Raw genomic sequence first — 15,018 nt, 5'->3', positions numbered from 1 at the left:
GGGAGTTACCCACTGAAAGTGCCCTCGATCCGCGGGGTGTGCGGATCCGCTTTTGACCCTTGAGGTTTGGGAGTCGCCACCTAGTTATTATGGTCTAGGAACCAAACTGACTCTAAAATGGATAAAAAAACTAATCTACTACAGAAAATCTGAATCCGGGGATCATGTTACGGGGTTAGAAGGTGTTAGGCACCAACCCCGCCCGGCCAATACCAGTCTCTACTTATCCCAAGTAAGACTACATTGCTAATGACCCAAACCTAGATAAAAAAATAGAAAAATATTACCTTCGATACGCAAAGGTTCTATTCCCTCAGATCTAGTGAAACTGCTCCTTGTACCGTACTCCTTGCTTTGTTCTGTCTCCGGATCTGATTTCTGATCTCCGAGGCAAGGTATCTACTTCTTAGATCTGGATGCTTTGAATTTATTATGGATTTTTGGGGTGTTTTTGAAAGGTTTCTAAGTATTTTTTAGGCTAAAATCGAAGTAGGGGTGTTAGGTAAGGAGTTGGGACTCCAAAATTAGGGTTTTGGGGAGGTTGTGGAGGCTTCTTCACCTACTTTTTCTAGGGTTTTTTCTTTGATACGAAAATAGGGTGTGGAGGCTCCTAGTTATAAAGTTTTTTAGAAGAATTAGGGTTTGATTAGGGTTTCTTTTAGGGTTTCAATTAGAGTTTAAACTTTGGTCTCATAAGATGGACTTAATCTTTAGGGTTTTGACTTTAGTCTTATGAGATTGACTTGATTAGTTTAGATTAGGGTTTTGACTTTAGTCTCATGAGATTGACTTGATTAGTTTAGATTAGGATTTTGATTTAGGATTTTGACTTTAGTCTTATGAGATTGACTTTAATATTTTGACTTTAGTCTTTCCTGGTTGGCTTTTAATATCTTGACTTTAGTCTTTCTTGGTTGGCTTTTAATATCTTGACTTTAGTCTTACTTGATTGATTTTAATGTTTCAATTTACGTTATTTAATGATTTATTTATTAATTTTAAAAATTTTAATTATTAAAGTTGTAAAATTACCGTTTTACCCTCGGAGAGGATTTTTTACGTTTTAAGTCGTTTTTCAATGGTCCAGGATGTTTTGGAATCAGTTTTTCATAAGAAATTCAATGGGAATGTTGATTTTTTCATTTATAAAATTTTTTGTGTGAAATGGTTGTGAATTTTATGAGGGGTATTTTCGTAATTTTGTCAAATTCTGTGAAAATTAGCGAAATGATTTATTTGATTTCGATTTTTTGTTTTATATGTTTGAATGGGTTTTCCTAAGCATAATGTAGGCTCTAGGGTTGTTTTGATGTTAGGGGTATTTGGGTAAGTTGGTCATTTTTAGTGATTTTTATCGTGAAGCTTCTTTTTGATTTGCAAAATGATGATTTCTATCTTCCTGGGGTCGTATTTTCCTAGCGTAGCGTGGTTTCTAAGTTTTGTCAATTCGAGATATCTCATCCGGATTTCTGAAACATATCTGGTAACAAAATAAAGCATTGGAATAAACATCCATCATTGGGAACCGTTGCGATCGGGTTGACGAGTTGATTAATCAGGCGAGTGCAAAAATGGGGTGTCTACACCCACCAAGAAATCTACCGTTTTAACAACTAGTTACAATATGCAACGTATAATCATTCTGAAGTTTAAATCATGCAGATTTTTTTATATAATATAGCATTTGCATAAATATTAATTAAAACAAGAAAAATAAATTAAATATAATAAGTAACAATCTACAGATCAAATCATTTAATAAAGTAATCATCTCATCATACTTTCAAAATAAACTTCTCGTCCATTGATATACAATAAGGAAATACATAATACATACATGACAATATAATTGATAAGAATATTGAAGAACACGCGATTTTCATCTTACAATAAAACAAAACAGTTGAAAAAATCGTAGTTTTTTACCTATTTCTTCATAATGCATGAAAAATCCTAAGAAATGGCTTCTTCTTCATTCTCAAATCCCTTTCATCAGAATGGAGTCTCCAAAATTCAATCGGGATACCGACAATCCATTTTTTTGGGACAAAAATGATGACTTTGAATGGTTAGGGCAATTTCTATATTTCAATCGTGACAAATGTCTCAAGTGGGGGGGGGGGTAGAGACTATATTAAAAATAGGAATTTACTAAATGGACTATTTTGATAACCCACAAAAATCAAGGACTAAATTGAAAAAAAAGTTAGGGTCATGGCCTATTAAGTAATTTTTCTTAATAGTAACGATAATAGAGAGTCTGGCTGGGCAATTTTATGCCCTAATGATTGTACATTTTTCTTTGAATTCAAAATTTTTCATTAAAATAAATTTTCACCTTAATCTCCCATTTATGGTGTTCTGTCAACATCCACCCCTTCAATTAAAATAGTTGTCTATGACATTTATAATAGCATTTATTATTTCATTAATTTTTAACAAAACATTATTGAAAAATTCATAATTTTTAGAAGGAAATTCCTTGTGGCTTTTCACACGAATACACATATGTACTAATCTACACATGTTGTAAGGGACCTTTTAAGAGTGATATTTTTTGAGAAAAATTAGTTTATTGACCTTGCAATAGGGACAACTTTCTAAACTCTAAATTTTGGGGCGATATCTTTGTTAGACATTGTAGCAGGGGACGTCTTTCTAATTCCTTGTGGCATTTCTCGCGGATACACATCTCTACGCATCTACACATATTGTAAGGGACCTTATAATAGTGATATTTTTTTTAGCAAAATTAGTTAATGGATAGACCTTGCAGTAAACCCTGAATTTTGGGGCGATATCTTTAACAAGAAGTTAGTAAAATCTTTCTTTCTTATGCCTCTTCGTCCCAAGTCAATGGATAGACCTTGTAGTAAACCTTGAATTTTGGGGCAGTATCTTTAACAAGAAGTTAGTAAAATCTTTCTTTCGTATGCCTTTTCATCCCAAGTCTCATAAGTAATCTTTCGTATGCCCAAATCATCGTCGAAAACCTCGAACTCAAATCATGAAGATTGGTAATTCAAATTGTTGAGATCAATCAGTCAAAGCGTCAATCTCGACAATTTGAATCATTGATCTCAATGATTAATGTTCAAACATCGAGACCAACAATTTATAATTTGAATCATCTATCTCACACTACAAAAAATTTGCCAAATGGGAATACACGTTTAAAACGGCATTAAGCCATTTTTAAAAATAATATTAAACCGTTTTACTTTTTAAAAGTCGTTTTAATCGTGATTTTAAATGTCCAAAATCACCGTCTCATTTTATTGGAATTTGGAACGAACCTCACATACTCTCTCTCTCTCTGTCTTTGTCTCTCCCTTGATCAATCTATCAACCTCGTATCTCTCTCTTAGTCGCTTCCTCGATTGATCTCTCATCTCTCTCTCTCAGTCGCTCCCATGATCGACTTCTCAGTCTCTCTCTCAATCACTCTCTCAATCTCTCCCTTGATCTGTCTCCCTCGATTGGTCTTACATCCCCCTCGGTCATGACTTCTTCTAAAGAACGAGAGAGCTTCGTTTACGTCGCTAAACTCGCAAAATAGGCGGAGCGATACAATAGTTAGGGTTTTTCTTTTCTTTTCTTTTGTGGACCTCGAATGTCAATTCGATTAGGGTTAGGATTTGAATCATTTGACAAATTATTAGGTTTTAATTCTATTTGTTTCTTTGTTTTTGACAGAAATGGTGGATTCGATGAAGAAAGTTGCGAATCCTGATGTCGAATTAACTGTAGAAGAGCGAAATCTTCTCTCTATAGGGTACATGAACGTCATTGGTGCATGAAGAGCTTCATGGAGGATCCTTTTGTCAATCGATTAGAAGGAAGAAGCCAAGGGAAATGATTAGAATGCAAAACGGATCAAAGAGTATCGGCAGAAGGTTGAATCAGAGCTTTCGAGCATCTGTAACAATATCATGACTGTGATCGATGAACATTTGATTCCTTCAGCTACTATTGGAGAATCCTCTATTTTTTTACTATAAGATGTGAGGGATTTTGGTGTGTAGGATGGTTTTTGTTCCGATTTTATGGATTTTTTTCGGGCTTTTTAGGGTTTGGAAATTTGCTTGGTTGCAGGAAAGGGGGACTATTATCATTATCTCGCGGAGTTTAAGACTGGTATTGAGAGGAAAGATGCTGCTGATCAATCACTGAAAGCGTATAAGGTAATTTTGCTTTTTATTTTTTATTTTATAAATGTTAAATTAGAACTATTTCTACTGATCAATCACTGAATGTGTTTGAGGTATTTTGTTTATTTTGCTTTCTTTATGAATGTTAAATTAGAACTATTTCCAATGGAGCTAACGTAACATTTTTAATTGCTTGATCTGGATTTATTTGAGCTTGAAATCATAATTTGGATTTGAATATCGAGAAGTCTAGAAATTCATGTGTTTACTTTTGAAATAGTTCGATTATTCAGTCAAAGTTTGTATTGGAACTTGGGATGAGTCACAAATGGTTAATGGGATCAAGGTGACAAAAATCTGCAATTTTGTTCTTGTTGAAAAGATAGCTATTTTAATAGTTGTCGATTAAATCACGGATTTTCAACAAATTGCAAAGTTTTTGAAAAAGTATTTTTTTTTCTTCAAAAAATCACAATTAATCGTGATTTATTAAAACAATCTCATATTATTCTTATTTTTAGTATTTTTAAGTGTTTTTTATTATTTAATATATGAGATACATATATATTTTTTTTTACATTTTTATACTTAAAAAAGTATTTTTAGTTTTAAATTTATTCAATGTTTTCCTGACTCCATTGATTTTTACCGAATTTTTCCAAAAATCTCTCTTGCCGAATTATTCTTGAACCCCAACTTTCTCATTGTGAATGTGATATCATGTTGTGATTGGATCAATTCATTTTTGTACATCACATTTTTGTGGGCACTATCCTCTTAATCAATTTGTGGGTATTCAGTCTCAATTTGGGTTTTATTATGCTAACTTTAGGTATGGGGTCATATAGAGCTGCTTTATTTCATTTTATCACTCATGCCTGTTCAAAAGCAATTATTATTTTTAGGATCCGGATCAATTATTCATTCAATTGGAAACCATTGTTGGTAATTGTCTTCTTGGAGTCACAAAATTTTAACTGGTGTGCATCTTGCATGTTAGATGGAACATTGCATGTGATTTGGCCTGTTAAACAATGAAAATATAAGACAAGATTGCTTACCATGTACTCCTTTTTTGCTTATTGTTCATGTTAACTATTTGCAAATGGCCTCCAGTTCAGCAGCGCCTAATTTGCCTCCTACACATCCAATCCGATTGGGTTTGGCACTGAAGTCTTTTATTATGAGATTATGAACTCACCTGAAAGGTATGCATAAAATTATCGTTCATTCTGATTGATGTGATTTATGAACTTTGAACCCAAAATCCGAGTAACTCGATGCATGTTTTGGGAATCCCATATCTTAGGGCCTGCCACGTTGCAATGCAAGCTTTTGATGAAGCTATTTCTGAGCTGGATAACCTAAACGAAGAATCTTACAAAGATAACACTTTAATCATGCAACTTCTTAGGGATAACCTCACCTTGTGGACTTTTGATATCCCAGAGGATGGAGGTAATGCATAAATTATGTTAAGCTGATCTCTATCTTTAACCATTGTGGTCTATCTGATCGGTTAAACTATTCTTACTGTTATTTGGATCCAGCATATGTATTTTTTTTGTCTATCTAGCTTAATTTCTATGTTCAATCTTTTCACACAAACAAAATTTCTCTAAATCATGCATTTTTTTTTCTTTTAGTGGCATATGAAGCTTACCATTGGTCCCTATTTGAAATTTTGTACTGCCCAATTTTCTATTAATAAAGTGCGGTATACAGTCATGTTTGTAGTTGGATTTGCATATATATATATATATATATATATATATATATATATATATATATATATATATATATATATATATATATATATATATATATCTTCAGGTTATGTATACAGTACTATAGTCAGATGATATAGTTTCAAAAGCAAGTTTTCTGATCCTTAGTTATTTTGCTGGGAATTTGCTTCTAGATTCAGGCTAATGATGAGGGTGATTATTTGTTGCATGGTTTTGGCTTATGCCTATATTTCAATGGAATCTCTCTTGATGATCAATATAGTCCAACCTTTGAGGTGCAGTTAATAGTAGAATTCTAGACCATTGAGCAAATGGTGTCTTGGTTCCCCAATCCATGGATTAGAGCCCTCTTATTATTATATTAAAGTGAGCTAGGGCTTATAATAAAGAGTTTTATAGTGGTGTGTCAGATTTAGAGCCCAATAGGTGAATCCATTAAAATAGAGGAATTGACCCAACTTATAAGGAAACCCTAGTAGGAACTTTCTTGAAATATTGATCTACTTTGTTAACCAAACAACTACTCCAAAAGACCAAATTGGTGGAAAGGGTAGAACTATAAATATAAGATGGTTACAGGACTTACTAGGATGGGTGCTCTGCTAGGGGAGGGGGCGATGGTGTGAAAGGGGTGAGTAGTAGTCGTAGATACCATTGTTCAAGGAGGAGGTTAGATTTCATTACTTTTATTTTTTAGTTTGTCATGTCCAATTGGTTTTTTTAATCACTCACTAACAATGTTCTGTTTTATAGGAAATTGAGGCTGAAGAGAACCATCAAAGTGCCTACAATTAGTGACAAGATTTCAGATATCCCGTCTAATGAGTATTTATGGAGAAAGTATGGGTAAAAGCCAATCAAGGGTTCTCCATGCCCTAGGTATATCTACCCTTATTTTGACATTCATTACTATGTTAAAAACAAAATCTAGATTCGACGTACGTGTTTGATTTGTTACGGTTTTAAATATTAGCTATGGATTAGAGTTTGATGGATGGATATTTTCAGTCTTTCCCTTTAAGGAATTATTATCTTTTATGAATTATTAAGTTATTTGTTCATTTGCTACTATTGATGTCTCTTATTGGAAGAACATTATGAATGTTTCTTGAGGTTGAAAAACTCCAACCCAATTGATGGCTTGAAAATTTCAGCCTAACATTCTTCTTGCTATATAAGAACATTAGCTTGACGACCACCTAATAATTGTCCCCCCAAAACCTCATAGATATTACCAATGCTAGTAGGTACAAAAATATTTCCAGAAATGGCACACAAAAACTTAAGAAATCTCATCTAAGCTTTGGCTAGTTGTTCCCCTATTCTAGGACGTTTAACATAATTGAAATTTCTAGATTTAGATAAAAAAGCTAAGTACTAGTACCATAGGTGGTTAGTTTTCTACAATTCTTAGATTAAAAAGTAGCCAAATCAATTTTTAGCTAGTTGGGAATTACAATAAACTTAATAACTATGCCTGGAACATAGATAGTATGTCCTTTGGTGACTAATTCAAAACCAATGTTGGCAAACACAGATAATGATCTATATGTTTGGTATAACAATTTCTTTAACATGCCCCATCTCAAGAATAGGTGGGACTTGGGCAGAGGAGATTTAATGGATCTATTAAGAGATTCAAAAGGAGCAGTCTCTGATTAATGGCATAAAGAAAGCTACCTTTTGTGCATTCGTATATCACTTATGGTATGAACGATGTAGAATGGTTTATGAGAAGACATAACAACAAGTGGAACTTACACTCGGGTATATTGTTAGTGATATATGCCTAAATTTTGTGAACCAAAGGCTTCTAAGTAAAAGATTCTGATTACAACATGGCATTCCTTAATAGAGGATGTAAACAATTCTTTATTATGCAAATCAAACATTAATTTTGCATAAATCTTTATAGTCAAGATCTTTTAACAAAACAATTTTTACAATTCTATAGTTTAGGAGAAAACATACCTTGATCCATGAGATTAATCGTGAAGAAAAATTCTTTGCAGAAAAGAAATTCTTAGAGAAAATTTGGTTTCTCTCTCTTGAACCATTTAGTTTGACACACGTTTCTTGATGGAAAGAAAATTGTATTATGTTACTTGGTAGAGAGAAGACAAAGTCTAAAATAGGATCTTTATCTTTTCACGTTCCATCAATATGAATGGTTCTTTAGAAACTGTCTCCTTAATTGACCAATAGGATTTTTGGCATTTAATATTATTAACCATAAATATATATTAAAGTCATGTAGAATATAGCTAATAAGTCACATGGGCCACATAACAATATCTAACATTCTCCTACTTGGCCCATGTGACATTATTTAACTTCATGGTTTAATAATATAATCATAATATGCAGAGTGTAAGCTAAATCCTTTCTTACATTGGTCACATCATATATCATTATTAAGCAAAAACTAATAAGAATTATAGCGGTCATACGTCATTAATTCATCATAGTTCCTTCCATCTATCACAATATTAATTTCAAACTGAACATGACCAATAATGAGACATACCATAATGGTCCAACAATAATGTCTTTGTCAGAGACAAATCCTATTAATACTCACATAATTCATCATGTACATATACCAATGAAATAAAATAGGATATTCAAATATCAGAAACAATATTTAAATGAGCTCAGAGTTCAAATCCATAAAACATAAAACAATAATGTAATGTCAATAATGGTACCCAATAATGCCCATTCTTTCGAAATGTTCCTTAAATGTCTTCGGCGGCAATCCTTTTGTTAATGGATCAACAATCATGAGGTTGGTGCTAATGTGCTCTATCGACACATAAACCATGAACAGTGGCCTCAAAACATGCCACAAACTCAACTTCCATAGTGGATGCAACAATGATAAACTGCTTCGCACTCTTCCACGAGATCGCCCCTCCAACTAAAAGGAACATATAGCTAAATGTGGATTTTCATATATCAACACATCCAGCATAATCTGAATCTGAATATCCAATCACCTCGAGGTGATTAGACCTCCTATAAGTGAGCATGTGATCCTTCGTTCCTTGCAAGTATCTCAATACTTTCTTTGTAGCTTTTCAATGATCCAAACCTGGACAACTTTGATACCTGCCCAGCATTCTGATAGCAAAACTGATGTTTGGTCTGGTACAAACCTGAGCATACATCAAGCTCCCAACAATAGATGCATAAGGAATCCTTTCCATTTATGTGCATTCCAATTCATTCTTTGGGCATTGCATAAGACTGAATTTGTCTTCTTTATGAATTGGAACAATATGTGCAAAGCACTTTTCCATCTTAAATCTTTCTAGAACTTTATTAATATATGCTTTCTAAGACAATCCTAACAATCCTTGTGATCTGTCACGAAATATTTCAATTCCTATCACATAGGATGCCTCACCCATATATTTCATTTCAAAGTTCTTAGAGAGAAATTTCTTGGTCTCATGTAATAAGCCAAGATCATTAATAACTTGTAAAATATCATTAACATAAAGAATAAAAAATATAAACTTGCTCCCACTGACCTTCAGATATATAAACCAATCAACGGTATTTTTTTTAAATCCAAAAGAAGTGATGGTATCATTGAACTTAAGATACCATTGTCGGGAAGCTTGTTTAAGTCCGTACATTGACTTATTAAGTTTACACACCATGTGTTCCTTTCTTTCAATTGAAAAACCCTCAGGTTGATCCAATTAAACATCTTTTTCTCAATTCCTGTTTAGAAAAATAGTTTTCACATTCATAACGAGCTACCATCGTCATGATAATTCTAAGTGAGTACTTTTTTGAAACAGGAGAAAATGTCTCATTATAGTCAACACCGTCTTTCTAAGTAAAACCTTTGGCAACAAGTCTAGCCTTAAATCGTTTGATATTGCCATTTGAGTCATGTTTGGTCTTACAGACCCATTTACAACCGACCCTCTTACAACCTTCAAGAAATTCGACGAGATCCCAGACTCCATTGTGATCCATGGATTACAATTATTTTTTCATAGCATCTGACCACTTAATAGAATTAACACTTTGTATGGCTTGTGAAAACGAAACTGGATCCTCATCAATTCCTAAGTCATATTCTGACTCTTGTAAATAAACCACATAATCATTAGAAATAACATACCTCTTTTGTCTTTGAGACCTTCTTAATGCTACTTCATGTGGTTCATCCACTACAGGTTCATTTGCAACAATTTCATTATGGGAATTTGGTCATTCATTTGTTGTTCTTGCAAGTTGTCAAATTATTCAACAACTGTAGGAACAACAACCTGAGAAGAAGTTATAGGTAAAGAAACCGGCACCCTAACTTCTTGGATTTCCACTTTACATGGTTCCATACTCCCACTAATGTCACCATTTTCTATGAACCTAACATTTGTAGTTTCAACAATTCTCGTGCTATGGTTAGGATAATAAAATCTATATCCTTTAAAATTTTCTGGATAACCAATGAAAAAACCACTGGTTGTTCTTGAGTCCAATTTCTTTTCATGTGGATTATAAATCCTTACTTCCGCGGGGCAACCCCAAACATGTAGGTGCCTTAAATTGGGTTTCCTTCCTGTCCATAGTTCAAAAGGGGTCTTTGGAACTACCTTACTGGGAATCCTGTTTAACCAATACATGACGATTTTTAAAGCATACATCAATAAAGATAAGGATAAAGAAGAATAACTTAACATACTCCTAACCATGTCCATTAGAGTACGGTTACGCCTTTCTGTAACACCATTTTGTTACGGTGTACCTGGCATTGTGTATTGAGCACATATGCGACACTTTTCAAGGAATTTAGCAACTAGACTAGGGTATTGTCCAGTTTCATCATGCTTTTCATAATATTCACCATCTCTATCAGACTTGACAATTTTCACTTTTCTGTCTAGTTGTCTTTCAACCTCATTAATAAACACCTCAAAGATGTCTATTGATTGAGATTTTTCATGCAACAAATAGACATAACCATAACGTGAAAAATCATCAATAAAGGTGATAAAATACTTTTTCCACTAAAAGATGGAACATCAAAAGGCCTACATATATCGGTGTGTATTAGTTCAAGGAGTTGTGTGCTTCTTGTGGCTATTTTTTTAATTGTGTATTTTGTGTGTTTTCCTTTAATACAATCTACACATATGCCAAAATCAATCAACTCCAAATCAGAAAGGATTTCATTCTTTATTAATCTCAACATTTTGTTTTTTTAGATATGTAACCCAAATGTTTATGCCACAAGTAAGCTGAACTTTCATTAACTAAACCATATTTAGTACTATTATTATGATGCAAGGTCAACAAAGTCTCAACAAACAAATTATCAAGTTTTAATTTGTATAAACCATCACAAAGAACACCGGAATCAATAAAATGATTGTACTTAAACAAACTGAAACATCCATTTCCAAATTTAAAAGAATAACCAGTTGTATCAAGTTTAGATAAAGATACTAAATTTCGAGAAACAGAAGGAACATAAAGAGTTTGAAAAAGATCTAAATGATGTCCAGTATCTAAAATCAAACGATACGTTCCAATGGCTTAAACTTAAGCTTTGTCTCAATTTCCCATAAAAACAAACTTTTCATTTGAATTTATGATTTGGGTCGTAAGGAATCCCTACATCGTATTTGAAACATGAGTGGTACAACCAAAATCAATCCACCAAATATTATAAGGAACTTCTACCAAATTTGATTCGAAACATATTAAAACACTTGGTTTACCTTTTTTTTCGAACTATGCCTTACGTTTTAGGAAATCTTTCTGATAGTGTCCAGGCTTTTCGCAGAAATGACACTTATCATTCTTGTGTTCCTTCTTGTGGATTGGAACAGATGACACATTACTCTTATGTAGTCCTTACTTACTTTTTTCATTCTTCTTTCCAGGTTTCTTTCCAACTCCTTGCTGACCCATGAGATTAATTGAATGAATCCCTCATTTCTTTAGCCTGCCTTCCTCTTTAATGAGCATATTATGCAATTCATGCACATTCCACTTATCCTTAATAGTATTGTAACCCATTTGAAATGGGGCATACTCAGAAGGCAAGGAGTTTATAATAAATTGCACAAGAAAATTTCATTCACTTCCATTCCTATGGATTTCAGTTTTGCTACTATATTTGTCATCTCGATGACATGCTCATGCATGATACATGAGCCATCAAACTTCATGTGGTTAATGTACCCATTAATGTTCCAGCTGATAACTTATCAGCAGAGTCAGATTGGGAACATTCTTCCACAAATTTCATATATTCCTTTGCACTTTCAGTCTTGGGAATTGTGGACTTGATGTTGTTTGTTACTGTTATCCACATAAATATCAGGCTCAGTCTGTTTGATCTTTCTTAAGCCTTATGGAAAAACCTCTCTTCCACGCTGGTTGAATCAGTAATAGCAGCAGGTTTATCAGTTAGAAGTGTAAAATCAACATCCAGAACACCTAGGTGAAACTAGACTTGTTCATACCACCCAAAGAAATTAAGCCCATTATACTTCAAAGCAAACGAAGCTTGTGAATGAAGAGAAACATGAACAGATACTGCAAATACATAGAATGCTCATACATTAATGCTTTGAGTTGTAACTTAAACACATAATACAGATTCAGATAATATTTAAATTTCGAGGTGCCACCTAGTACCTTGAGATCTGACATGAGGATTTGTGTTAGCATTTGGCGGGGCGTCACAAACCAATTTCATTCAATGGTTTTTATTGAGTAGAATAGCTCCGAAAAACACGATAAAGCCATAAAACGTAAAAGCGCAAAAAATGGTGAAAATTTGGTTAATTGTTGAAAAAAGTGAATACTCAAAGTTGTTTTGATTGAAAACAACTTTTTGTAAATGGAAACCTCGAAAACATGGAAAACTCTATATGATTTTTATAGCTTCATTTAAAGGAATGATAAAGATATCGGATTTTAAAAATCGGGTAAAATTGTTGTACTTTATATTTTATTTTTTAAATCAAAAATCAAATTTTGATACGATGAGATTTAGATTTTAAAATCCTTCCTAAAGTTTCCAAATGGGAGGTAAAACCGTAATTTCATTAAAGAATTTAAAGTAAATGGATACTTAATTGTTTTTAATAAAATAGAAGGCTGGAAAAACAGTTGGAATACACAATGAGCAAACAATGCTAGCGGTAGCCGAAGGCTACTTCTAGCAGTGCCACCCCTAGTACAAAATTTAGCGGTAATAGAAACTGATTTCTGGTGATAGTAAAAATGGTGCCACCACTAGACACTGTAGACACCCCATTTTTGCACTTACCTGATTAATCAACTCGTCAACCCGATGGCAACGGTTCCCAATGATAGATGTTTATTCAAATGCTTTATTTTGTTATCAGAAATATTTCAGAATCCGAATGAGGTATCTCGAACTGACAAAACTATAGAAACCACGCTACTCTAGGAAAATATAACCCCAAAAACATAGAAATCATCATTTTTCAACCAAAAAGAAGCTTCACGATAAAAATCACTAAAAAAATGATCAAATTATCAAAATACCCATAACCTCAAAATATCCCTAGAGCCCACATTACGCTTAGGAAAACCCTTTCAAACACATAAAATAACAAATTGAAGTCAAATAAATCATTTCATCAATTTTCACACAATTAAACAAAATTACAAAAATACCCCTCACAAAGTTCACGACCAGTTGCACAAAAAATTTCATAAATGATAAAAACCAACATTCCCATTGAATTCCTTATGAAAAATCGATTCCAAAACATCTGGGAACATCAAAAATCTCCAAGGGCAAAATGGTAATTTTATAATTTTAATAATTAAAATTTTTGAAATTAACAATTAAAACATTAATTGATGTAAAGTGAAATCCTAATTAAAATTAAAGTCAATCAAGTAAGACTAAAGTCAAGCTAAAAGTCAATCAAGTAAGACTAAAGTCAAAAAATTAAAGTCAATCAAGTAAGACTAAAGTCAAGATCTTAAAGTCAATCAAGTAAGACTAAAGTCAATCTTAAAGTCAATCAAGTAAGACTAAAGTCAAAATCTTAAAGTCAATTAAGTGAGACTAAAAGTCAAAATCCTAAAAGAGTTCTAATTAAATAATAATTATTTTTAAAACAATCCTAATTAAATAATAACTCTAGTTAAAAAAATTCTAATTAAAATATAACTCTACCTAAACAATTATAATTAAACAATAACTCTCTCTAAAAGAATTATAATTAAACATTAACTCTATCTAAAAAGCACTTTAAAAAATCTATAAATTGGGATCCTTACAACATATTTTCGTATGAAAAAATAAACCCTAGAAAAAGTAGGTCAAAAAGTTTTCCTAGCCTCCCATAAACCCTAATTTTGAAGTCTCAACTCCTTACCTAACATCTATACCCTAACTTTAGCTCAAAAAATACCTAAAAACCCTTCTAAAACATCCTAGAAATCCATAAAAAATTAGAAAAATTCATAAGGAGGTACTTTGTTTTGGAGATCCGAAACGAATCCGGTGACAGAACGAAGCAAGGAATGTTGTACGAAGAACTATTCTACCAGATCTGAGGGAACAAGATCGTTGTCTTCGTAAATGTAAAGATTTAAAAAAAATTATTGATTAGGTATTTTTAGCAATGTAGTTCTATTTGGGAATTAGTAGAAATCGGCGTTTGCCGGGCGGGATTGGTGCCTAACACCTTCCAACCCCGTAATGTGATCCCCGAACTCAATTATTTTTTAAGTAGATTAGTTGTTTTTATCCCTTTAGAGTCGATGTTCGGTTCCTAGACCGCAATAACTAGGTGGCAACTCCCAAACCTCAAAAATCAAAAGCGAATCCGCGCACGCTGCGGATCAAGGGCGCTTTTAGTGGCAACTCCGCTGGGGACTTTTGAAGATCAAACTTGAAAAACCCCAAGTATGGGAACATTGCCAATGACCTATTTTTTTATCTATTTAATTTTTAGTTAGTTTCTTTTTATTGTTTGTTTATCGAAAAAAAAATTTATATATAATTGTTGGTCCAATCATTAATTATTCGGGTCGATTTTGAGTGCATTGATTTAGTATATTGTTATCTGTGATTCAATCGAAGGTTACTTAAGGTGACC

At 32.9% G+C, this 15,018-nt stretch overlaps 1 protein-coding gene and 1 pseudogene across 1 annotated transcript; one reads left to right on the top strand and one right to left on the bottom strand.

The window, feature by feature from the left end:
* Positions 1 to 3,502: 3,502 nt before the first annotated feature.
* LOC147382100 (14-3-3-like protein D) lies at positions 3,503 to 5,620 on the top strand (annotated as a pseudogene).
* Positions 5,621 to 8,694: 3,074 nt separating this feature from the next.
* Positions 8,695 to 9,108, bottom strand: LOC147382099 (secreted RxLR effector protein 161-like). The gene is made up of 2 exons (XM_086429563.1): positions 9,011 to 9,108; positions 8,695 to 8,836 (listed from the first exon to the last, which is right to left on the bottom strand). The coding sequence occupies exons 1-2, from the start codon at positions 9,106 to 9,108 to the stop codon at positions 8,695 to 8,697; spliced, it is 240 nt and encodes a 79-aa protein (XP_086285689.1).
* Positions 9,109 to 15,018: the final 5,910 nt, after the last annotated feature.

This window comes from Akebia trifoliata, unplaced genomic scaffold, assembly GCF_017979445.1.
Source record: "Akebia trifoliata isolate Shusen 1 unplaced genomic scaffold, ASM1797944v1 Contig00027_ERROPOS204421, whole genome shotgun sequence".
NCBI classification, from domain to species: domain Eukaryota; kingdom Viridiplantae; phylum Streptophyta; class Magnoliopsida; order Ranunculales; family Lardizabalaceae; genus Akebia; species Akebia trifoliata.
The sequence above is the reverse complement of the archived record's forward strand: the minus strand, read 5'-3'. Positions and strand labels throughout refer to the sequence as shown.